The following is a 21674-nucleotide window of genomic DNA, read 5'->3' on the forward strand; positions in this document are numbered from 1 at the left end:
TTGCTTGACAATTTAATCATTTTAAATAATGGATGCCAAATTGAAACTGTATCGTTTTTACAACATTAATTACTTTTGCAGAAACACAAAGCCCTTTCTTTTCCCGGCTTAAATGGTGAAGAATAGCGTGTTTATAATTTAATTGAAACCATTAACCAACGCACCACGCACTGCACTTGTATCTGTATCTTTATCTGCATCAGTATCTGTACCTGAACCTGATCCCTCCGATCCATATCCAATCCAAGCCGAAGACTCGGATCCGAGACGCGGATCCACAGGCACGCACAGAAACAATTGGTAAAATATTTAAAGAAGTGAAATTGCATTCCAACGGCATGAGGTGTATTCGTCGCTGCTGCTGATGCTGTTGTTGATTTTATGTTGTTTTTTTTTATTTTTTGGAGCTGCTGCGCCTAGGCCTCGCCCACATTTTCGGTTTCGGTTTCAGTTTCTCAGACAGCCAGACATAAAGAAAGAGAGAGAGAGAGGATGAGAGAGATAGCCCTTTACTTGGCTTCAAGTGTAGCCACACAATTATGCGGGTCCAGTCCCAGTCTTCCCGCTCCACCATTCTTCCCCCTCGCCAACCGTTCCGGCCACCCCTTTCCCTTTCTCCGCATCTCATTCATCGCCGAGGCCACCGGCTTTATGTCATGACGCAGGTATTACGCAATCCGCTTTCTTCTCGCTGTCTTTCATTCTCCCACAGACGCACAGTGGTACGAAATCGATGGGGAAGCGATGTTCGAACGATCTAGCAGGTGCTTGCCAAAATATCATTGTCTTTTAGATTTTCAAATGAAATATAATAATAATATAATAATTTCATGAAATATATATAAGATATATACATATCTTTCTGTATATCATCTTTCGTTATTTTTGCAATTTTGTAATATATCTGCTTCCCTGAAGATGTTTTAAATATATTTTAAATATGTTTCAATCTTTTTTCGAATTTAAGTGTTTTGTTCAATATGAAGATAGGCTTTGGCATTACCACTCACTTTTAACCACTTTAGACCCACTGTGCCCTGTTGCTATGACACTTGACGTTACTGTGTATCGACGACTTGAGCTCCGGCTTCCCAGTGTCCCAGCATCTCGGCTTCGCGGCATCCGCTTCTCGAGGGCGACACCCAGTGGGATGGAGATTGGAGACGGACATGGCGATGGAGACAGATGGAGGCCAAGCTAAAGCGATTCGCAATTTGTCATGCCGCGTGCCGTGCTCCAAAAACCATTGATTGCCAAGTACAATTGCCATTTCCATTTCCATTGGCTCACTTTCACAACTCTCTGCTGCTTCCTCCTCTTCAAAGCCCCGCGGCTTTTGGGCCCTATTTATTCCAGTTTATTTCTGTTTATTTCTCTAGCTGCTGTTAGTTAGTTTTGTGCCCCAGCCGAGTCTCGCAATTCGCTTTAATTAATGCTAATTAAATGCGCTTATCGCCGCGCCTCGGCTTATCAGCCTGTGCCCAGCACTACGACAACGACTCCAACTCCGATTCGGATCCGGATCCTCTCCCCCAATTCCGGAACTTACATTTCCACTGCCCCCAACTCCCCACATTCCGGATACCGAAACCCCATTTGCCGCATGCCTTTCGAACGCTTAATTTTATGTTAATCAGCCCCAGCCATCCATTCTGCAGGCTCCATCTTTGTTCCCAGTGCCAATGCAAATGAGCCTCGTCTTCGGGGATTCCATAGTCCCCTCCTCCGCAGGATTCCCATTCATATTCGTACTTATGACAATCAAAAACGCAATGCAGAATAGAAAATTCATAAATATGTTTATGCCGAGCCCAGCAGTTGGCACTTTTTTGGTAAAGAATCGCACGAGGTGGGCTTTAAAAGTACATAAGCATAGTGTTTGGAAGGAAGTTACTAGGGTTTATCAAATGTTAATTTGCTAATTACAGAGTAATTAACTCCAAAGAACATTTTAAATATTTTAAGATATATATGTTGTTAGCAAATAGTCTAAATATTGCCTTATATCTGACAATCTTCAGAATGTTGCTATTATTTCTTCATCTTTGTTCGCTTAAATGACTTAACCGAAAGCCAAGTGGCAAACTTATTGATCAGCCCCATGACTGAGCAGGACCCACATGTGAGCCATGAGCTAGTGACTAACTGACTTGACTCCTGCAGCCTATTGATCCAACCTGGCTTGTAGTCGAGTATTCATGGATGGTGATTCCTTGGCATTCGCATAGTTAACGCATCCTCGCCAAACATTTCCAACATAAATATCTCGTTGATTAACTTTGAATTTTCGGGCGCTGTGTTGGCGCTGTCAACATTTGCCATTTCAATTTGGGCGCACGCATCTCATTTGCATTCGCAATAAAGCTTTTCCAGGCCGGAAAAAGTGGGCGGAGTGGGCGGACTGCGAGGATTCCTCATTATGACACTTGAGTACGCCTTTTAGAACGATTGGGTAAGTCGAAGTGGTTGTGGAAGTGGGCGTGGATTTCGATGTGGAAATGGAGGTAGAAACCACTCCCAATTCCGTGCTCATGTGGCGTAAGCACATTTCCCAGCCAAAACTCGAGGTGGCTGCAGATTTATGTTGCGTTGCCGCGACGGCCATAAATTACCATATTAATCGCCGAGAGGTGTTAAAGTTAAAGTCGGAAGCGGACGGCACCAGCCCCAAGAAAATCCCATCTCAGCCCCAAAAGTCGAAGATATGAACTCCGCATTACGCAGCTGGCCATGTCCGAAAATCCAAAGCGTACGGCTTTTGACTGTCTGACTGACTGACTGACTTCGAGTTGGCCAAAAGAAACGCGCATCTGCCGTACAGCAAGTGTCTTGGCCCTCTTCGACTTTCACCCATTGCGCAAAATGGGCCCAACCATTGAGATCTTCAGATGGAGGAGTGCCAGCCGATCGATCGCCAAAGTGTTCAGAGAAAGCATTTAGGATTTATTGGGATGCAGCGTATTTCATTAAAATAATATTCCAAATTATGTAAACATAATTTTCTATAGTATTTGAAAGCCGCCCATTAAGTCATAACCTAACTATTGGCTTAAAAGTGAACCATCATATTTCTTAATTTAATACACAACAACGTTATGATCAAGTCTATAAGTTCAAAAAATATATATTATATTACATTGGGCACTTAATTAAATTGTAATTATTGCACACTATTCGAAGTTGCTTCTTTTTTCTGCACAAGATTTTTTGACACAGATGTACCTTACAATTTAGAGGCATTTAAAAATTGCGCAATGGCCAAAACTTAATTCCCCGAAACTGTGTAACTACCTGTGAGCACACTTATGTTTTAACAGCGCTTAGTTGAATTTTAAATTATGGTGTTTACCTGCGATAGTAGCGGTGATTTTTGTTTACCACTTTTTCGGATATTTTCAACCATTATTTACCTTGCACTGTAGGTCGGCACTAGACAGGTAACAATTTAATTGGAATTCATTTAATAAAGGTATAATATGTGTGCCAAAATCATCAGTCATGCAGTTAACATTTTATTTCTTAATAATCATGCATAAGTATTTAAAAATCTTTATTTGAATTGGATTAGGACCACTGTTCACCTTCAACGCAAACCAAATAAAGGCTGGTTGCATGCGAAAAGGGTCCCAAAACGAAAAAGTGTCGCCACTTCAGCGATGGCTAAGATGTATATAATACATTTTCCGGGTTCGCAATTTGGGGAAGTCGCGCACTTGTCCCGCTTATGTCATCCGGCGATTTTCCCTACGGCGGAGTCTGTCACCTGCCATCGTTGATCACTCAAGTGCTTTGCCTTCAACTTCAATTTCGATTTCGATTTCAACGTGAAATCCAACGGTAGCCAGTTGTTTTGGCCGTGTTTTTCATTTCATTTCGGCCGTGTGTTCAATTAACTTTCACTGCTAGCTGGCCAACGCCTCGAGGCGCCCTTTTCAGCTTCTCAAATGGCTCAAATGGGTTTCATTGCACGCATTGCTTTCGATTAGCGGCTATCCAAAATCAACAGCATGGGCGGAGTCGTCTGGCCATCGAGGGGGTACTTTCGGGGTCAACACCTCCGATAGTGTCGGCATTCGGTGGGTCGTTGGTTATTATCTAATCAGGTGGTCAGGTAGTCGTCCGGCCACATTGATGGACACTCGGCAGTTCAAGAGGCAAACAAGCCGTCAATGCGAGATGATCCCCCGGGGCGATCTGCTGATCAGGGGCGTGGCTGAATTCGGTATCCCACGGAGGGGCCAGCGGGGATTATACAATGCCGGAGAGGATCGAAAGTTTTAAATAATTATTGCCAATTATGTACTCATTATCGGAAGGGTTTCCCATATTGTTCACATCATTAGGTCGCTTGATTGGACTGTTAAAAATCTATTTAATTGGCCAAAAGATAAGTTAAACATTTACAATAGTACATTTAATGACTTTCTAATAATTTAATCTATTTACCGTACGAAAACAACAAATCGAACTCTACCCAAGATATTTATAATTAAGCTTAATCAACGAAATCATTGATATTCGGTTAGCATTTCCCTTGAAAGGCTAATCCCTTCTCCATTGCTTACTACCAATGCTGTAAATTAATTGAACATTTTCCAAGGCAACACAACATTTGGCTTACATATTGGCATAATCGGATTGCCTTTTGCTGCGACGTCTGGTTAATTAGCCACGCATTTTCCCGCTCCGCCGTGAACTTTGCAGAAATTCGAAAACAAATGCATCCCTAAAATAGCCCCAAACAAGGACTTCCTTTCGCTGGCGGTGGTGGGGGCTTGGGGTGTTGCAGTTGCAGTTGCCACACACCGGACGTGCGGCATTCTGTTTGCTACCAGCACCACCAGCCAGCCTCGGCACACTGGAATGAGAGGTCGAAGGTGTGTTGTATATGGAATCAAAATATTATAAAAGTAACTCTAATTTCTTTTGCGAATTGGAATAATATACCTGGAATAATATATTCAGCTCCAGCGTGTGTATATTTCGCACAATCATTTGCAAAGTCGAATTTTTTGCTTGCTAAAATGGTCTTCTGGTCCCACTGTGCCCCGCCTCCTTTTCAGCGGAACATGGCTGTCATGGAAACTTTTGAGAGCCGCACCAGCTTGGCATCGAGCCCAGCATCGAGCAGCTGATTATGCGCTGTATGCTTTGTGTTTGATATGTCATAAGCTTGTTTGTTTGCTCTGCATGCATGCAGTACGAAAGCTGTCGCATTCAGACCAGAATCACTAAAAAAAACACGCATTTATGTTTTTAGGAAAGAAGGTCAGAAGAAATCATACACTATACCCCTTTTGCGCCTATTGAATAGGAATCAATAAGATAAATAACATAAGGAATAGTTGTTGGTTTGTAAACCTAAATATTACCCATTATGAAATATATAAATATAAAGACAAATTTTTTAAGGATACAGTATAAAATATCGTTATATACATAAGTACGTGCTAAAATATTTAAGATCAATAAGCTTATAATGAAATTTTTTTAAGATATGGGTATTTAGCATTCTGAAATCGATAGATAGTTATTGAAGACATTTAAGATCTTATAGATACAACCTCTTCAAAAGATACTTTTTTCGCCTGATCCCAATGATCGTCAGTATCGTTTTTTTTTCTCTGTGCTGGGTGGATAATGGGGCAGTAGATTGTGTGTTGCCCAAGAAGCGGCAGACATATGCGAATTTTATTTTGCTTTTATTATTATTTTGCTCGGTTTTCGCATCTTTTTCTGTCGCTGTTGCTGTTCGGTTGTGTTGGCATTTGGGCGAAAGTGCAAACAGCAGCAGCAGCAGCAACAGCGCTCTCGAAATGTGCAAATATCAGCCAGTGGGCTCCCAGGTCGCCTCTGCCCCACCATGTGCCATATACCATCACAAAAATCACCCGTCCTCCAGCCGACATCCACATCCACATCCAGCATTTCCCACTATCATTTGGAGCACGCAACTGCGGTCTTTTCGGTCTTCAATGGTTGGTTTTCCGGCGGCGCGGAGAGGGGTAAAGAGGGGCGTGTGTTGGCACGGGGTGCCAAAATCAAATAACATTTGCCGTAATTACACAAGTACTCAACTATATTTATGCTTATTTATTTGCACACACTCGCACACACAAGCTGCAGGCGATGTCTTCGGATCAGCAATGGACTTGGGACTTACGACTTGCGACTATGAAAACCCCAAACCCAACACTAATACGCCCCGTGTCCACACTTTCCTTGCCACATTTTTGCGTACGCAAATATTTTATCATCTCAAGGCACTTCCGCACCTTTCGCCCAACAAATGCCCTTGCTAAGGTCCAAGTAAGTTATCGGATCATCTTGGCATATATATTGCTATCTCTTTAATCAACTTAGTAAGCCATCACGAGCCTAATCAACATGTTTAGTACCTCAAGGTGTTTATAAGATGCTTATAACTTTCATATAAGCAATCGCTTTGTCCAAAATACTCTCAGACCTTTTATAGGGTACCTTTGGTATTTGCGAAAGTCCGAGTTATAGTAATCCTGACTTTTGGCCAACTCCACTACCTACCGGTATGGAAATGCGACTCGGAAGAGAGGCCATCTCGAAATCACCAAGGTCAGTGTATGCAAATTTCGCAGTGCCTACATCTATTGACTCTGGGATGCTGCATCGTAGCCCCAATCTCGGTCCCCAGTTCTCCATTCCAAGCCCTAAGTTCGAGATACGAAATCCGCAGTCCCCATCGCCATCACCATTACCCCACGGATATCTCGACACGCTTTCCCAGCAACTGTTTTGTTTGTCTACCTGTTGTGTGTTTAGACTTGGTCTTGGTCTTGCTCTGGGTCTTCGTAGCCGCTTCAATCCCCTCGTGTGCTTGGCCGTGGCCACAGTGCATAATTGAAATGCAAATACCGAGAGATGTTCCGGTTGCACTTGCAACACCAGAAATACTAAAAACTACGGCAAAATTCAAGAGGAGACAACAGCAATTCAAGTGCAAGTGCTCATATTTTCGTACCCCTGGTTGCCCAACCCGAATTAACTCAAAACTGAACCCCATGATGCAATTACCCACAATGGGCCACTTAACACTTGGGCGTGATCGGATCAACAAGAAAACCAGGGCTTGCATAAAACGGGGCCCTGCTGATCTGATGATGTCCGGGATTAGACCCGAAAATATGTACAAACTCTGGACTGGGAAAAGAGGCTAAGCCGAAAGAAAAACGAAAGAGATTCGCTTGTTAGATGTTTATCCATCGGCCCCCTCCTCATTTTGCTTGTTTGTTGTTTAATTGGTCAAGAGAAAAGCGCCGGTAATCAGCGGACCAGCTCCCTAACGATAATGGGGAAAAGAGTTTGGGGTGCGGCGTTTCATAATTCGTAAGTAAGTAAACTGCAAGATGTTACAACTGGCTACGCATGAAAAAAATAACTGACGCTTCCTCATAATAATGCCTACATTAATTCAAAAGTATAAAAAACGCCAAGCAATGTTATGTTTTTCAAAAGTTGCACACGTAAATAGATAGATCTTAAGATTGATTTCTTTTGCTGCAAGTCGTACATATTTGTATGTATATTTAATGCTCCATTTTATATACATTTAGTAAAGATTGTTCTCTGACCAGTACTAAGTGGTTTTCTTGCCCCGCAGCTTAACCCGCAGGGTTGCCTATGCAACTGCTAACAAAACGGCTGATTTTTTGCCCGCCTATCTATTGTGTGGCAGAGTTTTGCATCATTTTATTGGCCCCACAACGGGGGCAAACAATTAAAAGCCTAACAAAATATTGCCCCCGTCGGTGGCAGCAGAAACATGGCAACAACATTGATGACAATGACAACACCGCTCGTTGGTCAATTTCATTGTGTTGACTTTGTAATGCCAGCAGCAGCGAACAGCAGCGCAATAAACAACAAACAAATCAGGCAACAATAGTGGGCAAATAAAATTATTTAGTCGCCGGTCGTAATAATTTTTGTTGGCCCTGCAATCGCGCAGATACTCGAGAGCCCCTCTAAATTTTGCCAAATCAATTTGACCCAAGTTGAAAATAAATTCCCGCACCCAAAGGCAACGAAATTTGGCACAACTTTCTTTGTTATCGGTGGCCGTAAAAGGCCCCCATGTGATGTCATATCCATGTGTATCTAGTATCTAGTATCTTGTATCTGGAGCAAATTTCTGTTTGTTGCTACATTTTTGTTCGGCAATCAACGAGGAAACTTGGGGAGCTCGAAAAAAGAAGAAGAAGTTCCAGGGATATGAGTGAAAATTAGAAGTGGCAGCACATGCTATTCTAACGAAAACAATACTAAATTAAATGCATTTTAAAGAATCAAACCTTGGTTCTGCAAGGCATTCTTTTACCTAATTACTATAAGTTAGTGTCTATGGCTATCTGGGAAGTTGTCAGAGCCCAGGACAAGAACGAATCATATTTGCGAGCAAGAACTCTGCTAAAAACTGACAATTGATTAGTCTCAAGACCGGTGCACGGCAAACTTGTCGAAACAAACAGTGACCTAGTACGAGTACCTAGTATCTAGTATCTATTCCCTTTATGGCTGGGCAGTTCCCTTGGCAGATACTTAGATACTTGGATACTTGAAGAGGGGTCCCCGGAGCCGGGCAACTAACTGGCTTCCTTCCTCAAAGTAATTAAGCCGAAAAAGTATATCGTATCCATGAGATACCATGGCAAACCCATGCCGCAGTAACCGAGCTTTTGTATCTTTTGCATCTGGAGAGTTGCTCTCTTGACGCATTTGCATGCTTATTACTTATTCTTTATGCCGTTTGTTTGTTTGCTCTCATTTGGCCATTTTCCCCTCAACCCCAGGTTTCCCTGGCTGCCGAACACCCCCCCGCTCAATTTTGGTCCTGGTTCTGGTCCTGGCCCTGGTCCTGCTCCTGACTTTGACTGTGACTGCTCATCCTGGATTCGACTCCTCGTCTCTTGTCATAATTCCCAGCATTTAACATGTTTCTCTTGTCCAAATTGTCAGAGTTGTCAACTTGTTTATTGCATTTCAGTTTGTCATATAAGCCAGAGCGATGTGGGTGCCATTTTCCGGGAAAATGCGAATGGGAATGGGCAGGGAAATGGGGCGTGGCGGGGCGGGGCGGAGCGGAGCGGGTCTGGTCGGCAAAACACTTGGATGGACGACGAGCTAACGACTCCCCCAACGTTCCTAAAAGTTTTCATTGACGTTGATGAAGTTGTAGCTGCTGCTGCTCAGCCTTTTGTGGCTTTTGCATTTTATAGAAACTGTCAAATAATAAAGCTAATTTGCATATTTTCCGCAGAGAAGCGTTGGCGTTTTCTTTTCTCTGCTCTCGGAAAAACTATGTGAGTGTGAGTCGCATTTCCCAGTTCTCAGTTTACAGCTTATCTACAGCTGCAGGCATTCTGTATATATTAAATGAATGCCCTGCATTGCTCAGGATTCGCCTTATTTTTCATGGCCTTAATAATGAACCCCTCTGAGCGGAGATGGAATTCAATTTATTGGGGATACAATTTAATTACAGCTCTTTTCGCTTGTTAGGTTATCGTAAACTTTTAAATGAATTTATGAGCAGCCATCTGCTTTATTTAAAATATACTTTCGTTTGAAAGCCCAACTCATGTTAACATATTATTTCCTTTAAATATTGGCACTTTTACATTTTGTCTGCAAATAACTTGGGCAAATATAGCACAAACATAAACAAACACATCAGTGGCACCATCAACACATTCGAGAAGAACTCCACAGAGCGCAAATATTGGTTTTGTGCCACAAAACACGAGCTAGCAACAACAAAAGGCAGCTAGAGCAACAAAAATAACAATAATAATATTAATAAGAATAACAACGACTACAGCACTCGTTCGGCAGCATATTTCTAATAAACAAAATATTCACGTTGTAATAATAAATCGTCCACGACATGTAACATAATTAATGTGAACTGAGTTTTTGCCAGAAGTTAGTTTGTGTTATTATAAAAACTATGTTCATTCTAAATTAGTTGTTTTTATGGAAAGGTACGCCAGAAGTGTATTTTTGCAATACGTAACTTTGTTAATTGTGTTTCGATTTGAAAGTGAAACATTTCTACTATTTTTAGTTTTATTCTCTGCAATAAAATGCATTATTTACACATTTGTCTTTAAATTTAAACTTAAGACGTCCTTAAAATTATTAATTTAAAATTTTGAAGTAATATATCTCTAAGTGTAGGGATTTTAGCCTGTTTATATTCCGAAGTTTGTAACTAAAAGGCTTTAAGTTGAAGTAGAACTGCAGAAAGCTTATCAATAGTTTCGTTTTGCTATTTGGCTATTAAAGTGCGAACTTTAATGCTTTAATTCCCTAAAATGTTGTAATTTTCGTACAAATGAATTCGAAATTTCAGCACTAGTTTACTAATCGCCATTCACACGTTCAATTATGGAAGTGTGCGGCGGAAGTTACGATTGTTACCATTGCATTTTGGCGGTGGCCAATTGGTTTTTAGCCGGCATATAAATCAAAGCGCCCACAAATAAATATTTTATACAAAACAAAATGGTTTTTCGATGGCCATTACATTGCCGTGCATTGTTTACGAGTTTAATTTGGCTTATGCCTTGTGGACCATGCCCATTTCCATGCCCCCAAGTGGCCCCTTTCACCATTTCTGAATTGGCCAGAAAGGAATTTCGGTTGCGGCATCCATTTTTGTGGTCAGTGGACAATGGGCGAGCAATCGCAGGTGGTAACAGGTAGGCAAACGAGGCGGGACGGCGTGTTGAAAGGGGGCTGGTGGGGCACAGGTGCGGTAACTGGGCGTGGCGGGCGTTTAATTGAGGTCACTCATCGCGGACTGGAAAGTGGTCGTCGTGTAAGAAGCAGAAGTGACCTGTTTACCTGCAAGACGAACACGAACCTCAAGATACTCATTCAAAACACAGAAAAAAAGGGGAGAGAGTGAGATAAATTCCAGCGAAACGAAAACCAATAAATATGCCGTGAGCTGAGAGGAAGGGAGATGGCCGATGGGAGATGAGAGAGGGAGATGCCGATGACGCGCGTGGTAAAAGTAAGGCCTCGTCTGCGGTTACGTCACATGTATCTGTCAGATACGCGCTCGATCGCCAGCGTACACTGGACCTAAAAAAAAACTGGTGCTAATATAAAATTGGTTGTTAGGCTTTTTTTATGAAGCTCACCTACACATATCTTAAAACTAAAAAATAATCTACATTTAAATTAATTAATTTATAAACCTTCAAATCTTTTTATTTAGATTATTTTTCCATCTGAAAACCAATGTGGCTCGCAGCGGTTGTCGCACTGTTCTATTGTTTTTATGGTTTTCTGCTCGCAGATGCACTGAATATATATATAAAATATAGTATCTAAAATATATATTTAAAACATAGAGTAACATATTATTCATCTGCCCCATTCCAATTGATATGTTTACAGCCAAGCCCATCTCACATCTTTTTGCCCAACGAATTGAAAATTTGCCCATGTACATCTCCAGATACAGATACAAATTGTTCAGCTGACTGGCCTACATATTGGGCATTTTACCTTTCCCTCGCCGAAAATTGTGACACTGCGTGCGTGAGATCTAAATAGAGGGAGGCCCATCCATCTTGTTATCTACAAGTACGCATTTGTATCTCTATAGGGATGTATCTGCATCTGCATATCAACATCTGCAGCAGGTGATGACATCACTTGTGTAATTTTTTGTGTGTGTTTGGAGAGACATGACAAGCGGATTTGCATCAAAAAACGTGCAACAAATTTACAAGATAATCAACGCAGAGCGACAGACGACAAGCACATAGCGAGATACACGTACTGACAGATACTCAGATACTCGAGTGCAAATGGAAATCAACATTGAAATGAAAACGAAAACGAAAATGAATGCAAAGGGCAGTGGAAATGTACAAATCATATTTGTTTTGTTTTCTAAAGGGCTCCCATTTTATGCTCACTTTCATCAGCTGCATTCAAATTGCTCTTGGGCAGACTTAAACCGGGCTCAATTCACTGGTCAAAAGCTGCTGTAGTTGCCAGTTAATTAAATGAAATTACATTTGGGAGCCACTTCGGCAGTTCCGACCGACTTGCAAAGGGACTTTCGCTGCTGCACCGAGATTACCGCTGGTGAAAGCAGTCGGGGTGGTATCAGATACAGATCGGGATTTTGAAATAGTTTAATCTTCCAGAATGTGATTTCTGCACTCGCCATCCATTAGCATAATGGCCAAATATCCAAAGGTCTATTAGCAACTCGCACCCAATCAAAATGAAACACTTTTACTTTGCTTTCCGCGTTTCGCTTTAAACGATTAACAATTCGAAACGAAACACAAAAAAAAAACGAACTCAAACCCTTTCTGATCTTTGTTTTATGCGCATAATTCGAAATTTATTTTATGTCTTATTAATTTTACATAAGCGACCGCTTCCGCGAGTCTGGGAAAATAACTTCGGGATGGGATGGCTTCATGGCAGATGAAGCAATTAACAGGCCGAGATGAAGTGGAAAAGTAAAAGTTGAACAAGGCTGCAGCTGCAGGTGGCAAAAGTCCGCGGCTGAATTCGAATTGATTTCGCTGCCAAACGAAAGAAATGTGTCAACAGCCAGAAATTTTAAAATTCGAAATTTGAATTTTGAATCTGAATCTGACTGCGTGGGAGTTTTCAGCTGAGTTTTGCCAATCAAGCTGTCAGACCAATCGAACCGAACAATAAAATAATATAAAACCCCGTGCTTCGATTTGGTTCAGCATTGGCGGCCCCCGTAACTTTCGATGACTTTTTTCGGTTTTGGTTTTGGTTTTTTGGGGTCTCAGCTGGAGAAGCTGGAAAGCTGAAATCCGAGATCTGAGCATCAACTGTCGTGTCATTTGCTTTGTTGTCGTGCTGTCTGAAGAGCCATCAAATCAAATTATATATGAATTTGTCACAAGTTGAAAGCGAAAGCCGCACCGATCGGCCCGGCAGACAACTCTATAAAGGTTTCCTTTGTTGCAGTCGACAAACGGCAGTTCCAGCATCAGCATCATCACTCGGCATCCCAAACTCGAGACGCGATACTCGACTTTTTTCCCAGAGGATCTCTTTCTACCGGCATTCCAAATGTTGCGCATACGCAGTGTGAGCCACGTGCAGCTGCTCGTTCTAATGGCAATCGTTGTGGTGACGGCAAAACAGGAAAGTTCAAGTAAGTAAAGATACTTAAAAATAAATAAGTCATTTGCTCAAGTTAAGTTGTTGGCTATTTGAAATGATCGTTCATAAATGTTTTTGTATGAGTGTGTTTAAGTTTAAATTGGATATTCATTTGAAGAGCAAATTGCTCACATTCAAATGAATCAATTATAGTAGTGACCCAACTCCAGAGTTGACTTAGGCCAGTAAACAACCGATTTCTTGCTCCTTCAGCGCGTCAATTTGGTGGCCAGAACTTCGGCAACGGCTTGGGTCCCTCCTTCGGTGGCGTGGGCGCGGGTGGTCTGGGGCCTGGGGCTGGGTTTGGACCCGGATCCGCTGCCGGATATCCGGGACAAGGCGGCTACGTACCACCGCAGCAGCCGGGCTGCCCGCTGTGCGACTCGTCGGTTTACTCGTACTGCTCGCACAAGATGGTCCACGATGCCTGTTGCTGCGATTTTCCAGGTAATTAATCAATGGCTTGGGGGCGAATGCCTTTGGCGACATTATTTATGCACGCCCTTTAATCGCCTGCATTTATTAATTTTATTCAATTTGACGCCGACCGTAATGCGCTTTAACCCGCAGGCGGTGCCCCGCAGTTGAGACCGCCCCAGTGTTTGTACTACGACTGCTCGCTGCTGTATGCCAAATCCTGTTACGAGCACGCCCTCATCAAGAACTGCTGCTGCAATAATCCCTACTGACGCGCCCATTTATCGGAAAAATCGAGAAGTATCGGGAAATTGAAAATTGGAAATGGAAAATGTGTAATGCGGAGCGCCAAGTGATTTGTTTGCACTTCGGCTTCATTTATTTATTCAATCCATTTAAAATGCATGTGCGCAGCGCGGACAGCTATGTTTTTAAATCAAGTTTGTGCGATTGCTTGAAGCGAGCTAAATTAAATTAAGTAATTTATTTGACAACCAAAGTGTTTTGTGCCTGCTTCCTTCGAATGTTTGGGAAATTAAGGGATAACTTAGCCGTAATATATAATATATATATTAACGCATTAGTTACAATATGAATAATCATTACAACCATGTTTAATTGCAATTGCCACAAAAAAATTGCATTGGTTTCAAAATGGGAGCCATGTTTTTGGGGTAAATATGATTTAAACTTTTTCGAAGCCCTTAATTAAATACTTTCTGCACTGCATTTGCCCATTTGGACGCAAACTTGTTCGCCGGATTATTCGGCATTAATAATGTGTTCAATTAATTCATGGCTTTTGTTTTCATTTCACCTATTCGCCGACTCATTTATCAATTGTCGTGTTTCGCTTCACTCGGCCTTATTAGCATAATGAATGTTTTCTCCCCAGATTAATTGATTTTTAATACGCAGCCATAATCGGCACACAAATACGCATCTACTACGGCTTTTTTGTGTTTTTCATTATCTAATCCCAAATTATGTGGCTTAATAAATTATTTACGAGAAGATCACATGTATATTTTTAAATGCGATGGCGGCCATAAAGTATACAACTTTCCATTTACACGCACATTTAAATCTCAATTAATTAGTTTGAGCACAAACGCGTCCAATTGTGAATAAATGAGGCCCAAGAAATGAATGCCGAAACCAAATAAACAAAATACGATAATTTCTGCTCTTTTTCCCTACCCCCCGCTGCTAAAATAAAAACAAATCTGAAAATTTCGTTGGCGATTATTAGATGACAGAAAAAATAAAAAAAACAGCGTTGAGAAGATAAAACTTCTCTGGATTCCGCGCTTTCTTCAGTCCCTTTCCATAAATCTAAAATTATAAAAATCTCTCGTAATCTGGCAACAAAAACAACAACAACTGCAAAAATTCAAATCCAAGGCGCGCCAAGAAATATTAGCATATTACATAAGAATTTTCACTTTCATTTAGTATGAGTAGGATCCACTCCCCTCGATTCCATTCCATTTGAGCCCGGCAGAGTTCAGATGAGATGACGAAGTCACCGAGTTGAGACCCCTCTCGGCGAATACTTTTTGCTTGATTAGCATAAATCTCTATATTAAGTGGCTCGCCTTGCCCCCCTCCATACAAATATTTTTTGCTTTTTGTGATTTTTAGGTGGGGGCTATCCGACTGACAGGCGGCAAGGCCGTTTGCGGATGGAGAAAGCCACATACCCTATAATCCACATTACGAAATGGGTCCACTGCCCCAGCTGTTTATTCAATATTTATAAAACTGATTTATACCACGTCGCTGCTAATCCGTTTATTTCCGTGATGCATCGCCCAATTTGTTTCAATTTGGTTACGATGACTAAAAGAGTCTGATCCGGGTTTCACTTCGATTGAAATCTGTTTAAGGAAACCCCTTAATTGAAAACTTTTAAACGAAGTATCTAATTCCTAGAGCTCAATTCCCTATTATGGGAAGGGTTTTCCGATTTCGGCTTCATTTTGACCAGATTCGAGCCTCTTAGCCAGATTGGCGCAACAATTGGCCGGGCAATCGAGCGAGTGGCCACGCCCAAACACTTGCCGCATTGACAGTTATTGGGCGAAACAAAGTTGACTTTTTCTGGCCAGCTTCGCAGGACGATGGCTGATTGGAGCGGTCCGAGACGAGACGAAGGACATGGCCCAACGGCAAAGGCAACCGAGATAATCACAAAAGTTTTGTAATAATTTCAATTTTTTTCCGGCCACTTCTTCTCCTTCATCTGCGGTTCGGTTCGGTTTGCTTATTTTTTTGTCAACTGGATTTTGCTTGCCGTTTGCACTTTTCTAACAATTTCGCTTCAAATGAAACCTTTAATGGATTTCAAAAGAAAAATTTATTTTGACAATGACAATGAATTTTCCCTGCTTTTCGCCGCTCTTACACATTTCATTTTATTTATTCATCTTCAGGACCTTTTGTTGTTGCTTTTGGTATATATTTTTTTATATTTTTTATTGCCTTTCCAAAAGTTTTTAATGAGCGCGCGTTGAAATTTTATCTGCCAGCTCAACCCTCTACGATTTTCCTTTTTTCCGGCTTTTCCGCTTTCCCGACACCCCTTCTCGCCGCTCTTTAGTTTCACTTTGGTTTCATTTCGGATCTGCGTTGCCTTTGTCTTTATGAAGTAAAAACTCGGGACACGTTTACTTCATCAAATGCGCTTAATTAGAATTAGCATCGGAATGTGCCTCTGCTGGGGAATTCGCCTCCATTCGCTGGAAAACAGCAAGAAGTCCCAAAAAAAGCAACGGATTCGACATTGAACTATGTCCAACTGACAGTGGATACGGGTGAAAACCTGATGAAAAACCCGGGTGTGGCGTTTCCAAGCAGGTGAAAGCTCTTCTGCTTTTCTGGCCAAGCGGAAAAAATTGCACCAATTTTTGGAAAGTGTCAAATGAACTGGAGAAGCAAAATCCTAGGGCGGCTAAATTTTAGATTTCTGGGCCTAACAGTAAAGCCAATATTGGGGCAGGCTTCTGATGCAGAAAATTTGTTCAACTAGGCTTTGTGCGTAAAAGCTTTGAAAAAGAGTTTTCTCAAAAAGGACGAACGAGGAGATTGGCCAAACTTAGCAAAATTGTTGGTTACAAATGCAAATTTATTTGATTTTGGTCAGATTTAAAATTAACTGTTGGATAAAGTGATAGAATACACTTAATAAATACGAAACATAGAAATCGCTAGTGATTAAACATTGCAATCTACAATTAAATTTTTAGAATTTCTTTATTTTCAAACAGTTTATTACAGTAGATTCATTAAACTTAGGAATGCATTTTAAATATAACATATTTAACTGTGTTATAAATAATTGGTTACCCGCAATCAGTGGCTTACTTTCTGACACTCTATGTGATACTACCTTAATATGAAAATGAAAATGATTGAATCGTTATAATAACCCAAAGGCTTGCTGTTAACAAAAAATGCAATTAAAGTCTGTATTAATTGATTGTGGTTTTAAAACAGACAAATTATAATTGGTAGGCTTCATAGGGTTTCACAATTTATTAGCAATTGTAACTGATATTTAGCAGACAATCAGTATGCGATAAATTTGAATTAACAAATGTAAAACTTACCAATTGGCATGCAATGATATGAATTTAAGTATTTGATGCAACAAAACCATTAATATAATTTTTCAATTTATATTCAGCATTTATATCTATATGTTGAATATGTAACTACCATGGTAAATAACCATATTTTAGAGCTACACCACGGTCCATTATGCATTTTTTGTTAGACTGTAAAGACTTGGCGTCCCATTTTCCCGATTTCCGAGGAAGGCTTAACTTTTCGCCATGCTTTCTCCGCCGATTTGAAGGGAAATACATCAGACATCGTAATCACCGCAAATGCTGTTATGCAATCCCATGGCGCACGCACTCAGCGCAAAAGTAAATAAATATTTGAAAACAAATTATGCTGTCGGCACTCGAAATTGACAAAGAAGACGCCAACGGGGCGGATGGGAAATGCTGGACAATAAGTTGCCATTAACTGGTGGATTATTTAGACGTATATAGACATAATTAGCGACGCAGCTCATTATACTGATCGCGTGAAGGATGCGGCAACGAAATGGCGATGATGCTGGTCGGTTCCGTGACCATTTCTCACTTTCGGTAAATTAAATTCGCATAAGCAAAATCAGCAAGAAAAACGATACCAAACTGAAACTGAAACCGAAACAAAACGGGCAAAACAAGCCAAAATGCTTCCAATGGGCCATGACAACAAAAAAAAAATCGGCAGACGGGGGAAAAATTACCAGCACTGAAAAAAATTGGCTACCTATATGTTTTATTTCAATACTCGTTTTAGATTTTCAAGTATTTTGTTTACTTTTTAATAACATATATTGCAATTGTTTATAGACTTTCAAACAGTTTTGTATAGACTATAACATATGATTTTATTTGCTGTGTACAGAGAAATGAGACCACATTAAAATGGCAAGAAAAACTGCAAAAACTTTTAGGTGCTGTTGAGTTTGGTGGATCATTTAAAGCTGGCCATAACCACTTTCAATCGCGCCGAGTCATCAAAATTTGCCAGCGACTACGATGATAATGATGACGAAACAGTTGACGACGCGTGTGGCTTGAATTGGAAAAGATACAAGCACCGCAACGACAATGTAATGATGCTAAAAACTTTTGAATGAATCATAAAACTAACAATTGAATACAAATCACGCGGAAATGTAATCGGAAGAGATGTAGCTGACGCAACTAAAATCAAAATAAAGCATTATTTCACGGACCTTAGTGCAATACACTTGACTTTGAGCCTTACAATTTATAGATACTTTTAAAGCCTTAATAAATCCCCATTTAGTGCTCTTCATTCACCTATCAACATAACTGCTAGCTTTTAGGAATCAACCTTGGTCAATTATGATTCACAATGGCCGAAAGGCCAAAAAACACAAAGGACACCATGCAGGACATAGCCAGTGCCCAAATGAAAGGTTGGGTAAGCAGGGCATCCTCCGTCCGGAGGTGCATTAAACTCCCAATAACAATGAGCTGAAAGACAGATCAACTGTCTGGGGCTCAGATAGATGGGCAGATGTATGGATGGATGGATGGATAGAAGGGGTCCTGGAGAGGAAGTCCTGCCTAAGTGGGTGCACATGTCTCGCTGTCTCTTTCTGTGTCGCAGCATGTGCGGAAGTGGAAATCTAGCAACGAAGAGGTCCTGTCAGTATCTGCTGGACTTTGAGATACTCAGAAGAGAGTGATAGTGAGCTGCTCACTTGTTTTCATACCCTACAAATTATAAGCAGAGTTCCCCAAATCCCTGCCTTTTGCATTAATCAGTTCAATTAAATGTTGCAGTATATGGCTTAAATACTTTTGCAGCAGTCTAAAATACTTTGTTTTCCTGCTGAAGAGAGTATCTCCAGAATTCCGTTGGCTTTGTTAGCTGCAATTGTTTTGACCCAAACAAAACAACAACAAAAGCCCGAGTTGTAGATACTTTTTCGCTATGTTCATTGTCTGTTTTTTGCAATTCTTCTTCCTTTTTTTTCGGGACAGGGATAATGGGTGAGCGGGTGGGGGCGTTGTTGGAAGTTTTTCCTGGCTGCGCACTCATTTTCTAGCCGTTTGTCTGTTCTTTGGCCCTTCTTCTAGGACTGCTTCTTTGTGCATACGCGAGTCGAGGTTGGGTTGAGGGTCCTAACAAGGACAATTTGACACACAGAGTTAAAAAAGTTAAGCAAGTGCAAGTAACTGAAAGGGAAAATCATTTTAAAATATATATTATTGACATATAGTGGTCATAATCATATTAGACAACCCAGAAATAAGCACTACAAAGTAAATAGAACAACTAACATTTTAAATTGTTAAATGCAGACAGTAATTGAATATTTATTGTTATTCCTTGTTTTTTTTTTTTTTTATTTTTTAATATAATTTATATACATTTTCTCGCCGTGCTGCCTGCAATTTTGTTCCCCTGCGTTTTTCGAAAGAGCTTAGCAATGCAAACAAAGACAACAACAGGCAGACGGACTGAATGTAATTTCTCCTAAGGACATCAACTAAGCAAATACCAGTGGCCAGTGGGTTTAGCTGTCTCCTCTCGCTGGCTGCACATCCTTTCGCCCTTCCCACATTTTTTTTTTTGTTCCATGTTTGCCGGGGCTGTGTGCCAAGGCATTATTATTATTTCATTTTTCTATTATGTTTTGTTTCGTTCGGACGGTGTATTTTTCCATGTCCTTTGTCATGTCCTGCGAGTTGCCAGCTGCAAACATTTTTCACCGCTAGTTTGAAGTCCTGCAACGACTATCTGCCCCTTTTCCCCTCAATTTCGCTGTCCAGGACAAATCAGTTTATGTTACATTTTTTTTTTTTTTTGGCTTTTTGTCTCCGCGTTTTTACTTTTTTTGTTCTTTGGTCATATGGCCCAGAGAGTTTCTCAGAAAGTTTGTTTATTTTCCCTATTTCTTTTTCACGCGTCTAAAGTTACACAAATAAAATAAAATTTGTTTCGACTCATAAACAATAAGAATGACAGGCGACTGTCCCCGAAAGGACAAGAGGACGACGAGAAAAGGACACCCGGCGAAGAAGGCAGAATCAAAAGTGAACCTAAGCTCAGCTTTGGCTCCCTGTCAACTGTTGTCAAATAGTTCTTGTGGAAGATATCCTGCGGAAGTTCTCAAGAAACTGTCAGGGGCTGCATATTTCCATTAAAATGTAAAAGCAAGTGTTCACCTTGAAAAATCAAAATATTCGCGCAAAAGCGTCTGTGTTTCAAAACATTTTTGGTAAGAAGAAACTATTTATGTAAGATTTTATAGAAATGAAAATAAAAGTGTACGTGCATCATGACTGCAACAATTTAATTGAAAGCCCGGAAGTGCGTGTTACTGCATAATATTAGACACATTTATTAATGATTAAAAATTGCCACAAAATGACAATTTTCGGCTGCCAGCAGGTGCAGAATCGAAAAATTCCGCAAAAGTGGTGTCATTCCTGGTAATTTGAATTCCTCACTGTTTTCCAGTGCGATCGTTTTGGGATTTATGCCGGAAATATCAGAGGACTCTCGACTACAGCCAGATGCTGGCTGGCATCGTTAGTCAGTTGCCATAGTTTATTAAGCCCATGACCAACTCACAATTTCCATCGCCGCTCTCTATCTCTCCCTGTCGCCATCTGTCCTTCTCTTTCTCCGTCCGGTTGACTGATGCATGCCCAAAATTTTCGCATTTTCGGCTTCCTTCAGCACGCGTTTCGCATTGTCAGTTATGATGCGGTTGCCTTGGCTTCCTTCGTTCTCGCATCATTTGCAACGGCCTCCAGATCATGCCGCGCCCCTTTCTGCAGCATTTCGAAAATTGCATTTCCAGCTTCTGTTTAACCCGTTTCTTCAGCCATTTTCTACCCCCCTCTCTCTCACTCACTCTCTCTCTCTCTCTCTCTCTCTCTTTCTCGCTGTGACTGTTGCTGTCTCTATTTTTATTGTTTCTGCCTCGGCCGCCATTTTTGTGGGCAACGGCTGCCATTTTGTGTTTGCTGGTCACGTTGTTGCACTTAATTGTCGAAAGTTGTCAGCACCGTTTGCCAAAGCACCAAGCCGCCTAGCCACGCCCCTCCGTCCACCGCCCACCTCCCACCGCCAACAGCCCACTGCATCAGATACTTTTGGCCATACCGCGCTAATTGCCCGCAGTGCGTGAATTGCGTGAGTTTCTTCCTTGGCGACTAGCGCCCAAAATCAAACGGCGAAAATCGGCGACGACGGCAAAGGCACTGAACAATTTTCGTCTTTAAATTTAAAAAATAAAACATATGATTAATGTGGAATTTTTTAATGCTATTGATACTGTTTTATTATGATTACCTACAGATGTAAGGCTGCCATATATTTAAATAGGCACTGCAACTGATGAAAAGTTTGCAATGAAACGGCTAGAAATCAAAAATCTACTATATTATAATCAGATATATTATAAGTCGTTAAAGTGCTATTAGCACATTATGAAT

At 41.0% G+C, this 21674-nt stretch overlaps 1 protein-coding gene across 1 annotated transcript in view; it reads left to right on the plus strand.

Moving 5' to 3' along the window:
* Positions 1-14088, plus strand: part of LOC117147013 — a 63742-nt gene extending 49654 nt beyond the window's left edge. Inside the window, exons 2-4 of the mRNA XM_033313698.1 lie at positions 13015-13204; positions 13426-13659; positions 13783-14088. Coding sequence (XP_033169589.1) covers positions 13015-13204; positions 13426-13659; positions 13783-13901 — 543 coding nt within the window. The 3' untranslated portion in view covers positions 13902-14088. The remainder of the gene's footprint in view (positions 1-13014; positions 13205-13425; positions 13660-13782) is intronic.
* Positions 14089-21674: the final 7586 nt, after the last annotated feature.

Source organism: Drosophila mauritiana, chromosome X, assembly GCF_004382145.1.
Source record: "Drosophila mauritiana strain mau12 chromosome X, ASM438214v1, whole genome shotgun sequence".
Lineage (NCBI taxonomy): Eukaryota > Metazoa > Arthropoda > Insecta > Diptera > Drosophilidae > Drosophila > Drosophila mauritiana.